Source organism: Athene noctua, chromosome 3, assembly GCF_965140245.1.
Source record: "Athene noctua chromosome 3, bAthNoc1.hap1.1, whole genome shotgun sequence".
NCBI lineage: Eukaryota > Metazoa > Chordata > Aves > Strigiformes > Strigidae > Athene > Athene noctua.
The window spans coordinates 70,791,522-70,807,083 of NC_134039.1; the positions used below are offsets into that span (position 1 = coordinate 70,791,522).

Here is a 15,562-nt window from a genome sequence, read left to right on the forward strand (position 1 = left end):
CAGGAAGACAGCATCACACAAACATACACAATGAAATACACACCAGTGCGACTACCTTCCCAGTCAACAACTGCTTTATATGTATCTTCCAGTTCTGGACTTCCTACTAATGAAGCAACTAACGATGACTTAAGTTGCTATTTTTTTAACAGTGGAAAAGATGGTAACAAGAATTATACTTCCTTGAGCCTTGGTAAACTGACTCACGAGCAGGATGTGCCACTCATTGTAACACGTAAATTGTTAATCTTGACATTCAAAAGCTTCAGGGCCCACAGAAAGTTCAAAGTTCTCAACAGCCTTGCAGGTGACATTCCTAGCAAATTCCTCCCCTGCTGTGTGGTCTGCAGGATGACTTGGGAAGCAGGCGAGGTTGCTCCCTCAGAGAGTCTGTGACTACCACAGAGAACACTGAACTTCTCACCCAAGACTCTTTTACTACGATAAAGCAGATTTCACATAGTTCTATGTAAATTCAGTTTTCATGATGCTAACAGGAAAGGAGACAGCACACTAAAAAAAAATTTAAATAAAAGCACACAGAAAAACTATACCTTTCATTCTCCCAGCTCATTCAGAGTAAAATATCCCTCCAAATCATATTGTTCACCACATGGCTCAGGCTTAAAGATGATTTTTGAACATCTGATTACAAATCAATACAATGAGAGGTAGGTATATGATCTCCTAAGAACTGTGCTAGAACTTTAACTGACATGAAAAAACTTTTAATTCGTGAATTTTGCAATTTGTAGTAGAATTCTAATTCCCATTTGTTTTTCAGCGATGTTAGTGATAACTACCAAGATAGTTTTGTGTGTACACAGGGATTTGGATGATAATTTAGGGGTTTTTTTAGGTTGTTTGGCTTTTTTTAAACAGTAATCCCTTCAACATGAGGTAAATTTATGGTCCCACTGTGAAGTTCTACCTCCAGACCCATTTGGAAACAGAATTACTACAGAACTCCACTCTTGCTGAAAGGAACCTATTGCCACAAGTGTAACACGAGAGTTTTAAAGACTACACTGAAAGCACATTTCTTTTTAAGTGATGTTCAGATCAATGGTTTTAACCTAGAACGCTCCTGTGAACTTCAGCATAAAAAGAAACAGTTTTACTCTCTATGCCATAATGCTGCAATTGTTATTAACAAAAATCAGATAAGAGATCCTTGATTTATAGGCAAATATTTCCTGAAAGAAGACCAGAAGCTTGGAACCAGGGCTCTTTTCTACAGTCCACAGAGCGTCATGTCTGTTCGTTAATCGAATCATACTTGAATACCAAAGCTTCTGACCAGAAAAAGAAACAAAACAAAAACCGCAAAGATTTAGGGTACAGACTCCTCCTTCAGAGCTGAGAAAAGGGGAAGATTATTTTATTTAAGATGATCTGCAGCTGTTCAGTCTTAGTCTTTGGGGTTTTTTTTGAATAAAAACTTAATTCAATGATAGGTGGTGTTTGGAACCTGAACAAAGGAGTTGCTCAAGTCAAAATTAACAAAACTTTGCTAAAAGAAAACAGTGCAAATATACAGTTTTTTACTTGAAGGCATTGATTCCAACCACAATTCCTCTGTAAGAACTTTGATACAGTCCTCCACAACATTCTTGGCACTAAAATGGAGAGATGTGGGTTTGATGGATGAACTGTTTAGAGGGATAAGGAATTGGCTGAATGGCCATGTCCAAAGAGTTACAGTCAACAGTTCAATTCTGAGTGGAAACCAGTAATGTGTGGTGTCCCTCAAGGGCCCATACTGGGATCAATACTATTTTAATATCATCATCAACAACAGCAGGATTGAGTGCACCCTCATCAAGTTTGCAGACAACACCAAGCTGAGTGTTGCAGCTGATTTGCTGGAAGGGAGGGATGGCATCCAGAAGGACCGTAACAGGCTTGAGGAGTGGGCCCAGGCAAGTTCAACAAAGCCAAGTGTAAGGTCCTGTACCTGGGTTGGGGCAACCACCAGTATCAGCACAGGTTAGGGGATGAGTGGACTGAGAGCAGTCCCAAATTACTAAATTAATTATTTTGACTGGTATTTTGAATACTAGAAAATAGGGGTATAAAAGAGGGGGGGGGAAAAAAAAAAAAAAAAAAAAACAAACCACACACCACTCAAAATCTGAGATCAGAGAAGGTAGAGAAAACAGAGAAAAAACTGGAATAAAAAATTTACTTTAAAAATTTAAAGACTGGTCCAAAACAGAGCAAACTAGTTAAAAATGTCAACACTTACTATATAATGCAATGACTACTATGTCAATAAAGTATCTATACAAAAGAGAAATAGATCCTCCGGAGACAAATTATGGAAAATCCTCTCAAAATTGTTTCAAAACCCTATTATCACCTAGTCACAATGAAAAACAATAGATTAATACCTTTAAATTGAAATATCCCACTAAAGCAGCAATCAGAATAAATGCTAATTATTACATGAAAACACAAGTTACAGGACCGAGCGTAGAAAACAGAAATACAAAAAACTAATCCTACAAAAATCAATTAATATAAGGAAACATTTACAGATATTTAGCAATGATTTCTTTCAGAAGATTTTCAATTAAAAAAAAAAAAAAAAAATGTTCAAAAGCCTACTGGTAGAGTACTAATTTTTTTTTAATAGTCTTGTGTATTAGCTGAAAAGACAAGCATGTTTTGCAGCTAACACACTGACTAGAACAGAACAGGAATCAGAAAGGACATCTTTTGGTGATAATAGTTTGAAAAGATAGATATGACTAATGGTAAGTCACAAAAAGTGAACATGTGTCCTACCACTACTTCATGCTATATATCAACAACCTGGAAGAAGAATAAGCACAAATGTAATCAACTACAGATAATTCAAAACTGCAGGGGGCAATAAAATTCTAAATGACATGGATGGACTAAGAGCATAGAGATAAATCACTATGCAGTTAAATTAATGAAGCTGGGAAGAAAATGAATAAATTTATTTTGATTACTGCTTTTTATAAAGTTATTGAAATGTTTTAGTAACATCAGTTTAACAAACAGTTTTAAAGGACATAACAGATTGCTGTTACAGACTATTATATTTATCAACCATAAATAAAAGCTCATTACTATATTTAATCAAGTTGAATATACATCTAGAAAGTATAAAAAACTGTAAGCACAAGTAGGAATTTCCTACTTTTCAAGTTGCTTCAAAAATATAGATGACCACTATGATGTGAAAAAGACACAGCTAGTAAGTTTTCGTTCATAATTTCATTTCTAGGAAACCACCCTAGAATTCTTTTGTTATACTACACAGAGGCAACCAGCTGTTGTTACAAGATAATCTGAAATTACACCATATGTAGTTCCTGTACAATTACAGAATTCATTTTTGCCATCAGATTAATCAAAGGCTCAGCTATTCTTTATATGTTCTGTAAGTCTTTACAGGGAAGTGCTCCAGCCACACCACCCAAAACACAGAAGGCAAAAGAAAGGAGCAGGAGAGAATGAAGAACTGCCACTGTAGGAAAGGATCAGGTTTGAGACCATCTAAGGAATCTGAAGGTGCACAAGTACATGGGACCAGATGACGCACATCCATGGGTTGAGGGAACTGGTGGATGAAATGGCTAAGCCACCACCCATCACATCTGAGAAGTCATGGCAGTGTAGTGAAGCTCCCATTGACTGGAAAAGTAGAAACATAACGACCACTTTTAAAAAGGGAGAAAAGAAAAACCCAGGGAACTACTGGCCAGTCACTCTCACCCTGTGCCTGGCAGGATCATGGAGCAGATCCTCCTGGAAACTATGCTAGGGCACATGGAAAATACGGAGGCAACTGGTGACAGCCAACATGGCTTCACTACGGGCAAATTGTGCCTGACAAGTCTGGTGGCCTTCTACAACAGGGTTACAGCACTGGGGGATAAGGGAAGAGCAACTGATGCCATCTACCTGGACTTGTGCAAAGCATCTGACACTGTCCTGCACGACATCTTTGTCTCTAAATCGGAGACATGGATTTGATGGATGGACCACTCGGTGGATAAGGAATTGGCTGGATGGTCACACTCAAAGAGCTGTGGTCAACGGCTCGATGTCCAAGTGGAGACGAGTGATGAGTGACATTCCTCACGGGGTCAGTACTGGGACCGGCGCTGTTTAACATCTTTGTCAATGACAGGGACAGTGGGATTGAGTGCACCCTCAGCAAGTTTGCCGATGACACCAACCTGTGTGGTGCAGCTGACACGCTGGAGGGAAGGGATGTGCCATCCAGAGGGACCTGGACAGGCTGGAGAGGTGGGCCCATGCAAACCGCATGAAGTTCAACAAGGTCAAGTGCAAGGTCCTGCACATTGTCAGAGCAATCCCAAGCACAAATGCAGTCTGGGTGATGAGTGGATTGAGAGCAGCCCTGCAAAGAAGCACTTATGGATATTAGTGGATGGAAAACTAACTATGACCCAGCAGTGTGCGCTCGCAGCCCAGAAAGCCAACAGTACTCAGGGCTGCATCAAAAGAATTGTGGCCAGCAGGTCAAGGGAGGTGATTCTCCCCCTCAAGACCCCACCAGGAGTACTGCATTCAGCTCTGGGGTTCCCAGCATAAGGAGGACATGGAACTGCTCGAGCAGGTCCAGAGGAGGGCCATGAAGATGATCATACCACAAAGGTTAATGCTGAAGCACCTCCTCTATGAGGACCAGCTGAGAGAGCTGGGGTTGTTCAGCCTAAAGAAGAGAAGGCTCCAGGTAGTCCTTATAGCAGTCTTCCAGTACTTGAAGCAGGTCTACAGGAAGGATGGGGAGGGGGACTCTTTATGAGGTAGTTCAGGGATAGGACAAGGGGTAATGGTTTTAAACTGAAAGAGGGTAGATTTCGTTTGGGTATTAGGAAGAAATTCTTTACCGTGAAGGTGGTGAGGCACTGGCACAGGTTGCCCAGAGAAGTTGTGGATGCCCCCTCCCTGGAAGTGTTCAAGGCCAGGCTGGATGGGGCTTTGAACAACCTGGTCTAGTGGAAGGTGTGCCTGTTATTTTGTTCAACTTGGAATATGTTGTGACTAAGTATAAAGAAAAAGTCATCTTAACACATAGAATAACTTTACATCTTAAGAAATGAGTTGTTTTGACTTTGAAAAATTTGATATACATTTGCTATGTTGCATAACAGCAGCATTACAACATCGGAAGCTTTATCACATCAAGAGAACACAATACACCAAGCTTACAGTTAGTTGGTTGTTTTAAACATGTCTCTGACATCCGATTACATACTCATTAGCTACATGTGTGTAAAAAAGAAAATTAGTTTATTTGAAGGTAAAAAGGGAGTTAAGGAAGTGCTTTAATGGATTATTCTTTAAATTGATATTACAAAATCCATCATACATCTCCTATGCCATGGTTATGAGATAACTTGTGTGTTGTTATAATTCTGATTTTATCAACATAGTTTGCTTACACTGTGTTTGCACAGTAAACAGCTCTCTAACACATTGTACAAGACTACTTAAAATCATAAGTCTAGCAAATTTAATAGAATTAAACTTAAATTGGAAACCTGATAGCAATAGCACTACTAGTCCCTCTTAAATATGTAAGCAGTGATCTGTTCAAGGAAAGAGGATTTTCTTCTCAGAGACACTCCCCCTAGGCTTCTTTGTTAAAGCCCCATCCCTCCCTCCTCTCAAAGCAACCAATTGTTTGCAAAAGATTCTGCAAACACAGAGCCCATCTTCATTCAGTAATGCAAAGGTCTATTAGAAGGAAAGACAAGGCCTGAAACAAAATAAATCTACATCAAATTGACTGCAAGGCAAGCATAAGCAAGGGTTGATTGCACAAAACAACTAGTGCAAATTGTTCTCTCTGAATAACCTGGCATGCAGTACCAGGAGTGGAAAACTATGCAGACACATAGGCCTTACAGCCTACACTGCAGTTATAGTGCTGTTTCCAGTCCTATCCCTCTCCCTGAATTTGCACCCAGTATACCTCAATACAATCTAATTGACAGGGGTCGGTCCTCAAGTTCCTCTCTTAAGAATCAAAACTGCTTCTTAAAACTGGCTCTTTCTACCAGTACACACTTCTTGCCCTAACGTGCTTCAGTTTATTTAGCAGCTTTCATTCTGTGATTTTAACTTTATGAGATTATCTCCCTATCAGTTGCATTATATTACTACTGGAAGGTATATTGCCAGGACTCTTGAATACCTCTCTCCTGTAGCACAAATCATATAGCCAGAAGTAACATTTCTATAGAAACTAGCTTTTTCCATATAGTTAACTACTCTTGATATCCAATTCACATTAAACCTTCCCCATTTATATTAGAGGAAATAACAGCATAGCAATAGTCAAATAAAAAGTGCCAAATGGGCCTAAGACATATTATCTGCATCTGTTTATCACGCAAGTAACAAACACACCTGCAGGACAAAGAAGTATATTAGGAGGGCTTAAGGGAAGACTCAGAACAACTACAAGGGCAATTATAAATTATAAGAGTGAGTTTATTAGTTCAATTTACAGAATATTAAAAATGAGTTAAGGGCACGTTTGAGCCATGGAAATAGGCTCTTTATTCATATATATAAGTATTAAGTAATCTACAAAAAAAAATTCTTTTATATTCTGAGAATTCTGGAGTGGATTTTTTTCCTTCACTTCCTAGTTCATGTTCTCAGATTGTGCCTCACTAATACCTGTTTCTGTTTGTAAGCATCTGCTGGACAAATCTTTACACAGAAACTTTGAGAATGGCTCTGTCATTATATATTTATGTAATATTTACCAGTGGATTCATATCCCAATTGCAGTCTATATCTCGTATATTATTTTGCTCAGCATATAATCTGATGTGGTGGATAGAACCTACCTATTTCCATAACTTCACAATATCCAACCTATGGATCAAACCCAACTCCAAAATCTACTAGTGGACTTCAATGGCAAAAACAATCTTCACTTTGAAATTTATATGCATAATCCATCTTTTTGAGAGTTTTCTTGTGAAAGAACACGCTCTTTCACAATGTCTAGTTGACTTACAAGACTAACACTTCATTTTACACTGTCTTTACAGGATAATAATTATTCAAGCATGACTGAAATGATTTCAAGGTTATTTGTATTACTTTGTGTTCTTAGCCCATGTTCATTTCTCACATTATGATAAGAGAAAAGCCTGGAGTTGAGTATGTGCATGACATTGTTTCAGTTCCACAGATTAATTTTTTTTTTATTTCTTTAAAAGGATTTGTCACATAGTCTTTCAACAATATGCAAACTATATCAAGAAAACAAAGTCAACAGTAACACTTCTGCTACTACTACTTCGAAGCAAAACCAACATTACTACATGCAGAAATTAACAGAAATACTTGCTAAAATGTCTGCAAGACAACTACTCACTATTTCAGTTCCTGACAAACAGAACACAACTATCTGTGGATCTTAAAAAACAAAGACCGACATATACCACATCATAAACACAAATAATGAGCCAGCTGCAACAGAAAAACTACCTTTTTCTTCATTACTCACTACAAGTCTTAACTTGGAGCCTGTTGCCTAGTTCTAACTTAGTTCATTTTCAGTATTACTCCCAAGAAAAAAAACCACACCCCAAACCACCACAGTATGGTCATATACATGTTTGCATATTTATATATGCATACACACACTTTTCCTAATATATACATGTGATGCAGTCCAAGCACTACCATCACATATGATCTACTAGTAATAGCTTCATAATCAAGAGTTTGCATGTAATCAATAAAGAGTTCATTTCTTTCACCAAGAAAAATCATGTATTATTTATAGATATATTAGGAAATGCTACTGGATCTATCCCAGACACAGAAGTCAAAATATTTACACTTTTTTTAAAAAATCAAATCTGGACTTAAAATTCTAATTCACACAACTTCAAATTTCGTACTCATTACAGTTTGTACAGCAAGAGAAAGAACAAACTTCCTATAAACAGACATAGAAAAGGCATTATTTAGTGCTATCTACAAGAAAGAATATTGAGAGCTTATTAGATATTTTTCACATTTTTATAATATCGAGCAACATACTCAAATTTCATATTTCTATGTACATTTCTGTGTGAGATTTAGAAAGTTAAACAGGGGAAAAACAAACCCAGTTTCTTTAAAGGACATTAACTTAACTCTCACCACAGTCAGGGTGACTGCACTCCTAATAAAAGTGGAAGTTTTCTTTCACTCTCTTCCAAAATATTTTATTTTAACCACTAAATTCAATTTACTGGAAAAATATTTCCATCTAGTTAGACAGCAAAAGTGAAATAGATAGGTTTAAATTAAACTTTGTCTGCCCTTTGACTTCGTAATGTTATATAACAAGGATTTCTACCATTACAACATTCTTAAGAGTTTTCATATCAGTCATAATCACATAGCTCATAACATCTGTTAGATCAAAAGAACAAAAAGTGGTATTTGATTATCATTTTCAAGCTTATACAAAAATATGTAATTTGTTTTAACACCTCAGTTTATTCACGGTTGCATTTTACAACAATGTCCTATACCTCACTGAAGTGTTAAGTCTCATTTTGTTAGTACTGTTTCCATAGTTCTACTTTGCTAGCATCAATCTCACAGTAAGACACATCACAGAAAGATTTAAAAAAAAAAAAAAAGCTAAAACTTTTACTATATTATATTGAAAAAGTCTCATAACAACTACAGGGCAGGAAAGCATCAATTCAAGAACTGCAAACATGCAGTTTCTACTTCCTTCCATAAAAATTTCCAGTAGATTATCTTCCAGTATGGTCTAACTCAAAGTAATTTTCTTTATTAACTATTTTGATGTAAACTCCTACTTCTAAGTAACCAGCAAAGTTCTCCAAATGCAGTGTACTATATCTGCTTGCTCCAGATTTTCACTTGGGATACAAAGCCATTTGATTCTGTGATACCCTCTCAGCACTCCTATTTACTATTCAGCAGTTAAAATCCAGTGCACAAAGGGAACAGTCAAGTTATCTGACAAAACATTTGTTTTCACATTAACATGTTGTCAGCATTCACAGATGAGACACAGAACTACTGTAGCAGTCTGTGAACATGAAGAATGCTCACTGAGCAGACAAGCAGTAATACTTACACACCGCATCATTTTTCATATTCATATTTCTAAGCATGAGAATCATTCTTATACTGCGTGCTGTTCCATTATCGGGCATTAACACTAAACATAGCTAATTATATTTTGTTTTTTCTCCAGAGGTTAGTCCCATAGGAAGAAATAATGTGAGAAAGAAAAGAACAAGAATCCATCTAATACCCTATGTATTAGTTGGATGTATACAAATTGCATATTACAAGCATGAATACTACAAGCATTCAATTTTATTCTGCCCCCCTTTTGCAAGATCAGTTCTAAATATGGAAAGGAATAGATCCTAACCAAACCATCAGGCAGAACAGTATTTCAAAAAGGAAAATTTTATAGTTGGAGGATAATGTAGATGTAATTCAAAACTCCTATAAGAAATACTCACCAAGATCTGTATTGGGGCCAGCCAATAGCTGCTTGAATTTGTCTAACCGGGATGCTTCTCTTTCAGTTAACGCAGGAGTAACTGAGGTATTACAGTCTGCCATTCCACTCACCAAGGGAGGTGTGGAAGTCTGTGGCAGGGACTGTGATCTCTGCATGGAGGAACTTTCACTAGCATTATCTGAAGGGAAAAAGAAGCATAACAGCCTCAGCTAGTGACAAGGCTACCAACAACTTGCATTTGATTTATAAATTTAAAATTAAATTATGTTTTGAAGTAATGTAACCTCAAGTATAGCACGAGTTTGGACTTCAAATGACTTGTATTTAACAGGAGGAGCATTTCTCTTCCAAGCAGTGTTCCACAATTCAAAACACATCAATTAGAGATCATACTAACAGCGGGGCTAATTGATTTCTAAAAATCTGTGCTACTGAAAGCTGTTTCCATCCCCCTCAATGTTCTCAAAAAAAAAAAAAAAATTGCAGTTGGTTACTTTAAAGTTTTATGTATAAACACAGACCAAATCACAAGAATGAACTTTCCAGTCCACAGGCATGTTTTTTCAATACGCTTTATATGGTAGCATTTTAGTAACAATTTTTCTCAATAGTAGGAATATTATTAATTGCATACATCTTGGTGCAGTTAGCCATTAAAATACATTCAATATTGCAACTTCTTCCCAAAATAGAGAATGTATTAAGGCTGAAAACAAAAAAGTTTTATTATTCTTCCCTCACCCATGTATTTCTCACACACATACTTTACAGTTTAGTATAGCATGCAGTATCTTTTTCCTGTGGTATTAAGAAAAGGTTGGGAAGCGGCTAATGTCTTAAAGGACAAATATTATAGCTCTCCTCATTTCATTTTCTACATTTTTTTCATTTTTTAACATACCTGATGAACTCGATGTATGACCTTCACTGACTGATTTAACAAGCCTATTATCAATTGAAGTCAGCTCTGCAGATTCTACTTGTTTTTCTTCCTGTAGATGTTCTTCCTGAAATTTATGCTGTTCTTGTAGCTTGCTGTGATTCTGAATTACTTTGTGAGCTGTTTCCATGACCACTTCTGTATTTAAGTTTTCAGCAGCTATTGCTAAGAGTTCATCATCATCATCCCCAAGATCCCAAGCATCACTTGTGTTACTTTCAAATTCTTGGAAGGTGCTGACTTTCTTTAGTTTCACTGGAGTTGTAGGTGGCTTTGAACCTGGTTTTATCAAGCTGTTCAAAAACAAACAGTATTTAAAGAACCAGTAATGGAGTAAGCAAAACACTATGGACGGGACCAAAAAACAAAACTCCATGCTTGACATTATACAGGTAGAAAATATTTACATTCCTCAACTCATGTACTGCTGCATCCACCCATGATAACATACAGATGAATATATCTGAGAACAAGAGCAGGTAAAAAGTGAGTCTTCTTAGCCTTGAACAGAGGCTGAACAAATCCTTCCTTCCCTTGTCTTAAAAAAAAAACACAAAAAAACCAAAACAAAAAAAAACAGAGTCAAATAAAAGGAATACTACTGGAATAGTTTGCAAGATAGACAGGCCACATTGCACTTCTCTTGCTTCATAAACTTCTGTACAGATTTCAGGCCTTTCAATGCAATTGCTACATAACAACACAGGAGCAGTAATCAAGTCATCAAGTATACTCCTAAGTCATCATAAGCAATCATGTAATATAATCACTGTCATAAACAAATCAAGTCTCACCTTAAAACTCATTGAATCTATCATTCCTCCCCATTCAGGCACGCCAGCACAGACTTGCTTCAGAACTTTGCTCTTCCCATAGGCAGGATATTTCCTCTAGTTACTAGTCTAAATGTACCCTGATCAGCCTCTGATCTTTTGTCCCTCTGCCAACACACAGCATAAGAGAGATGAAGCAAGTATCCTTCCCTAGCTTGGCACTTGTTGTCACATACAATAATGCAGAGTAACCACATTTCCCTTCCGATTTCTGCTAAATAAGGCATGAAGTTGAAAGACTTTCCCAGTCTGCTCTCAGAAGAAAAAAAAGTTACTGCCATCAACTCAATTGCCCTTTCTGACCATCCCTGTCTTTCCACCTGTGCTAATTTACCTTTTTTTCTTTTAAGACAAGACAGCCAGAATTGGAAATCAGAAAACGTTCTCACACAGCCTTCATACAATGTCAGTAATGTTTCTGTTATAGGGAATATCTTTCCTAACAGGTGCTACAACACTTAACACTTTCACCCAACTTGTCATCACTGTCTAAAATAGCAAGGTCTTTCTCCTCTTTTGTCATCATTTCAAGCAAAAGGCTTTTAGAATTTTTTTACTGGGTCTTTTTAACTCCACATTTTGAACCAATTCATCCCATGCCTGGTCACAAATTTCAACTGCCTTCAACTGTATCATCTGAATATCAACTACCACGTTTACTTCTTGTGCCATTTCAAAACAGCCCTTGAAAAAAATCCACTAGGAGTATGACCTCCTTCCAAGCCAATATTTTTCCTTCTAATATTTTTTGCCCTTATTGCCTTGGGCTATTCATTTCATTGCTCATAGTTTTCCCAAAATTTTCACATACACTAGCATTTTAACAGCAATGCTGGTTTTGAAGGAGCTGTGAAATCTACCAACAAACCAGAAACAACTTTGTAATTGACAAAGCTTAAAACAAACTGTCTTAAAAAAAAAAGACAACAATAAAATATAAAAAGCAGAAGCTGTCAGAATGTAGCATTTTGCTAAACACCTCAGTCATAAGGAGACAAAAATCATTCACTCACAATAGTTGTGTGTTACCAGCACAAAATTTATTTGGTTACTACTTATGTTTAACATAATGTTGCCATTTTCACATACATTGTGTTCTGATATCCAATAATCATGATCGAAGGCAATAAACTTTTAAATCACTGTAAAATCTATCATACCTACTGTACACTCACAAGTAAAATGCCAATCTTTGCCTCAAAATAACGTACACCACAACCTGACACTCTTCTCTTATAGACAGATAAATAAAGCCAGCCCATTAACATAAAGATGCATGCAGAAAAGCTGTTTACACCCAAGCTGTAAGCTTCATCTGCTTAATTAAGATTAATATTTACCATACGATTTTCAATGTATAAAGCACTGCAAACAGATAATAAAAGCTGGAAATCTATATTAGTTAAGAACTGAACAGGTCATTTGTTGTTCCCAATATGATAAGCATCAGGAAGTCACAAAAGAGAAGTTAGAATAGAGAAGTAAAGATTACGACAAAAACTGAAAAAGGAATATTAACCATAAGCTTTATAGCCAAGAGGAAAGAAAAAGAACAGAGAAGGCAGAGAAGATCCAAATCACCTAGAATATTTAAATATGAGGTTAACTTACGTTCCATGCAATAATGGATCAAAAGGCGGATGCTGAGCTCCATATACATGTTGAATACTAAAGGAAAAGAAAGAAAGCTATCACAAAAATCATAAAACATTCAGGGTTCTTCTGGGTATTAAATAGTCAATAATAAACATAACTGAAGCATCCCAACAGTTTTCCATCTCAAAGATTCCCACATACCACTAAAAATAATGAAGCTGAAATTGAAGTGTCTACTAAAAAGTAACTTAACAAAAATCACAGATTTGCCAAACAGGAGCTCTTTTTGAGGCCTAGGCTAACTTACACTGACATTCTTCTGATCAGGAATTAAACCAGGAAAAAAGTTATCTCAACAATAAGAATATACACTGCTTTTAAATTCTCTTTTCTGATTTATCATTTCTTCATTTACCTCTTGCAAAAAAATAAAAATTCTCAAAGAAACATCTGTAAAGATTTAATCTTCTATGTACCCTTGTTACTCAAAAACCCAGTCAATTCTTAACTGTTACTAAAGTACAAGGCTGATAAATTTAAAGAAAAATGCAAAAGATGGCATGTTCGAGAATAAAATCCATGAGAGTATTAAAAACAATGCTTTGAAATAAATAAGCTTACGAAGACAGATTTATTCACTCTAACATTACAAAACAGCATGTTACTGTGTGAATAATAAAACTCTCTATGAACTAAAAGTTAACTTCCAGGTTTCAGCTATAATATTATTTCATAAGTAAAAAACCTCGACAGAAAACACATCAAGATTTACAAATGGCTTTATAATGGAGATTACTACAAAACTCTGATTGCAAGAGGAGCAAATCACTTACACCAGTAACCTCTATCTAAACCTGCACTAAAAACCACATAAAAGGAGACAAACATGTCCTCCTGACAACTCAAAAGCAGTCTCCAGACCATAAATATAAATGTTTGACTTGAGTAGACCTGAGATAGAACCAAGCCAAAAAGACTGCAATCTAACAAAGGCTTAGACTTATACTACAGAGGCAGTACTAGCAGTAGTGAAATTAACCCTAGAGATGACTACGAGTGGTGGCTTATAAACTCTATCAATTTTTATGCGATTCCATGCAAATCAAAAGGTCAGTCCACAGTTTGTCAGTCCAAAGTTTGTCCACAAACACCATCAGTGTTTCTACACAACTATACACCACACGCTCCATGGTCAAGCCTCCATGCTCCCCTGCTCCACATTCATAAGAGTGAGATGTCACTTTCCATTCTGGCATACAGACAATCTGCCTTTTCCTTCAGACACTCTATGAATGACCATCATGGGAAACCACCCAAATACAAAGCAAACAACTATCCTCTCCATGCCATTAAAAAAAAAAAAAAAAAAAAATCAAAAGCACATTCTCAATGTTCCTGTTTTCCAACACACCTCCAGCTGCCTACAAATTAATTAACTGCAGCTATTCACAGGCCCTTGTGTAATCGAGGAGGGTTAAAAGTGCTTTACCCACAAAGGACTCAGCAAAGTTACAAAAGAAGAAGTTCATTCTTCTCATAAGATGAGAACAGATGGACTGAAAGAGTTAGTCTATAACTACAGAAATAAAACCACTACCAGTGAGTGCTTATAGGTAACTGAGAATGAAAGAGTTAAATGATGTGCAAGATTATTTTGCTAAATTTAGGTAAAGAGAATGAAGTATAGGGTTACTATTCTCTGAGAAGCAAGAATACACATCGTTCTTATAAAAAGAACATACAAAACTGAATTACTCTACTGTGAGAACAGTTTAGTGATGGGAGCAAAGAATGTTGTTAAATAATGTCTCCCTGAAAATTTCTGAATGAAAGAATGTGTTTGTTTCCGGCGAACACATCCCCAAAATCACGTTAACTCTTCTGACTATGACGTCAAGTTGGGAATGCACGTTGAGAGTTATTTCACAACTTTTCTGGTAAAAGTTATGACTACCGCTTACTGAGACCGCCAGTGGTCTTCGATCTGCTAGCCCATCGCTGAAACGCTCTGAACACTGAGCTAACAAGAGAGACGCGATGGAGGGCTGGAAAGGCCCTACCCCAACCTCCCGGCTACGGGCAGTGACCGACCGGACACGCTCCTTACGGAGCGCCCAGCTTCGACGAGGATCCGCTGAACTCAGGGGCCGAGGCGGCAGGGAGGCGGTGCTGGGCAGACAAGGAAGCGGGACGGGCGCGGCGGAGCGGGGCAGAACGGCTCCCCGCGGCCCGGCACCACCGGGCTGGTGGCTAGAAGGTGGCCCCACCGCCCTGCGCTCCAGCTAGCGGCGGGACGGGCCCGGCGGGAGCCCCCGCCGGCGGGCCCCGACCTTCCCGCGGCCCCTCTCACCTGCCCGGCACCTTCGCGCCGCTCCGCTTCCAGAACTGCTTCCTGCCCGCGTCGCTGGCCATGGCGGCCGTCACCTCATCCCCCTCCCCGCAACGCGGCTCCCAGCCCCGATCCGCTCCCTCAGGCTTCACTCCCCCCGTTCCCTTCCAGAGGAACGGGACTGAGCGCCGCCATCTTGGGACTAGGAAACAACCCCGCTCCTCATTCGCCCCCCAAGGCGGCCCGGAAGCTTCAGCCAACCAGAAGTGAGAGTGCTGCCGGGTGGGTCAGGCTGGGCCAATCGCAGCGAGGGAGTGTCTGGCGGG

General features: G+C 38.0%; 1 protein-coding gene across 5 annotated transcripts in view; it reads right to left on the bottom strand.

The window, feature by feature from the left end:
* The window catches only part of TBC1D22A (TBC1 domain family member 22A), a 212,827-nt gene extending 197,398 nt beyond the window's left edge, over window positions 1-15,429 (bottom strand). For 2 of the 5 annotated variants that reach the window (XM_074903254.1, XM_074903256.1), the window contains exons 1-4: window positions 15,258-15,429; window positions 12,923-12,979; window positions 10,440-10,771; window positions 9,537-9,716 (exon numbers count right to left, since the gene is read on the bottom strand). In XM_074903254.1, the coding sequence (XP_074759355.1) occupies window positions 9,537-9,716; window positions 10,440-10,771; window positions 12,923-12,979; window positions 15,258-15,319 (631 nt within the window). In that variant the 5' untranslated portion in view covers window positions 15,320-15,429. Of the gene's footprint in view, window positions 1-9,536; window positions 9,717-10,416; window positions 10,772-12,922; window positions 12,980-15,257 lie in introns of all 5 variants that reach the window. The other 3 variants (XM_074903255.1, XM_074903257.1, XM_074903258.1) reach the window with 3 other exon arrangements.
* Between the last annotated feature and the right edge of the window lie 133 nt (window positions 15,430-15,562).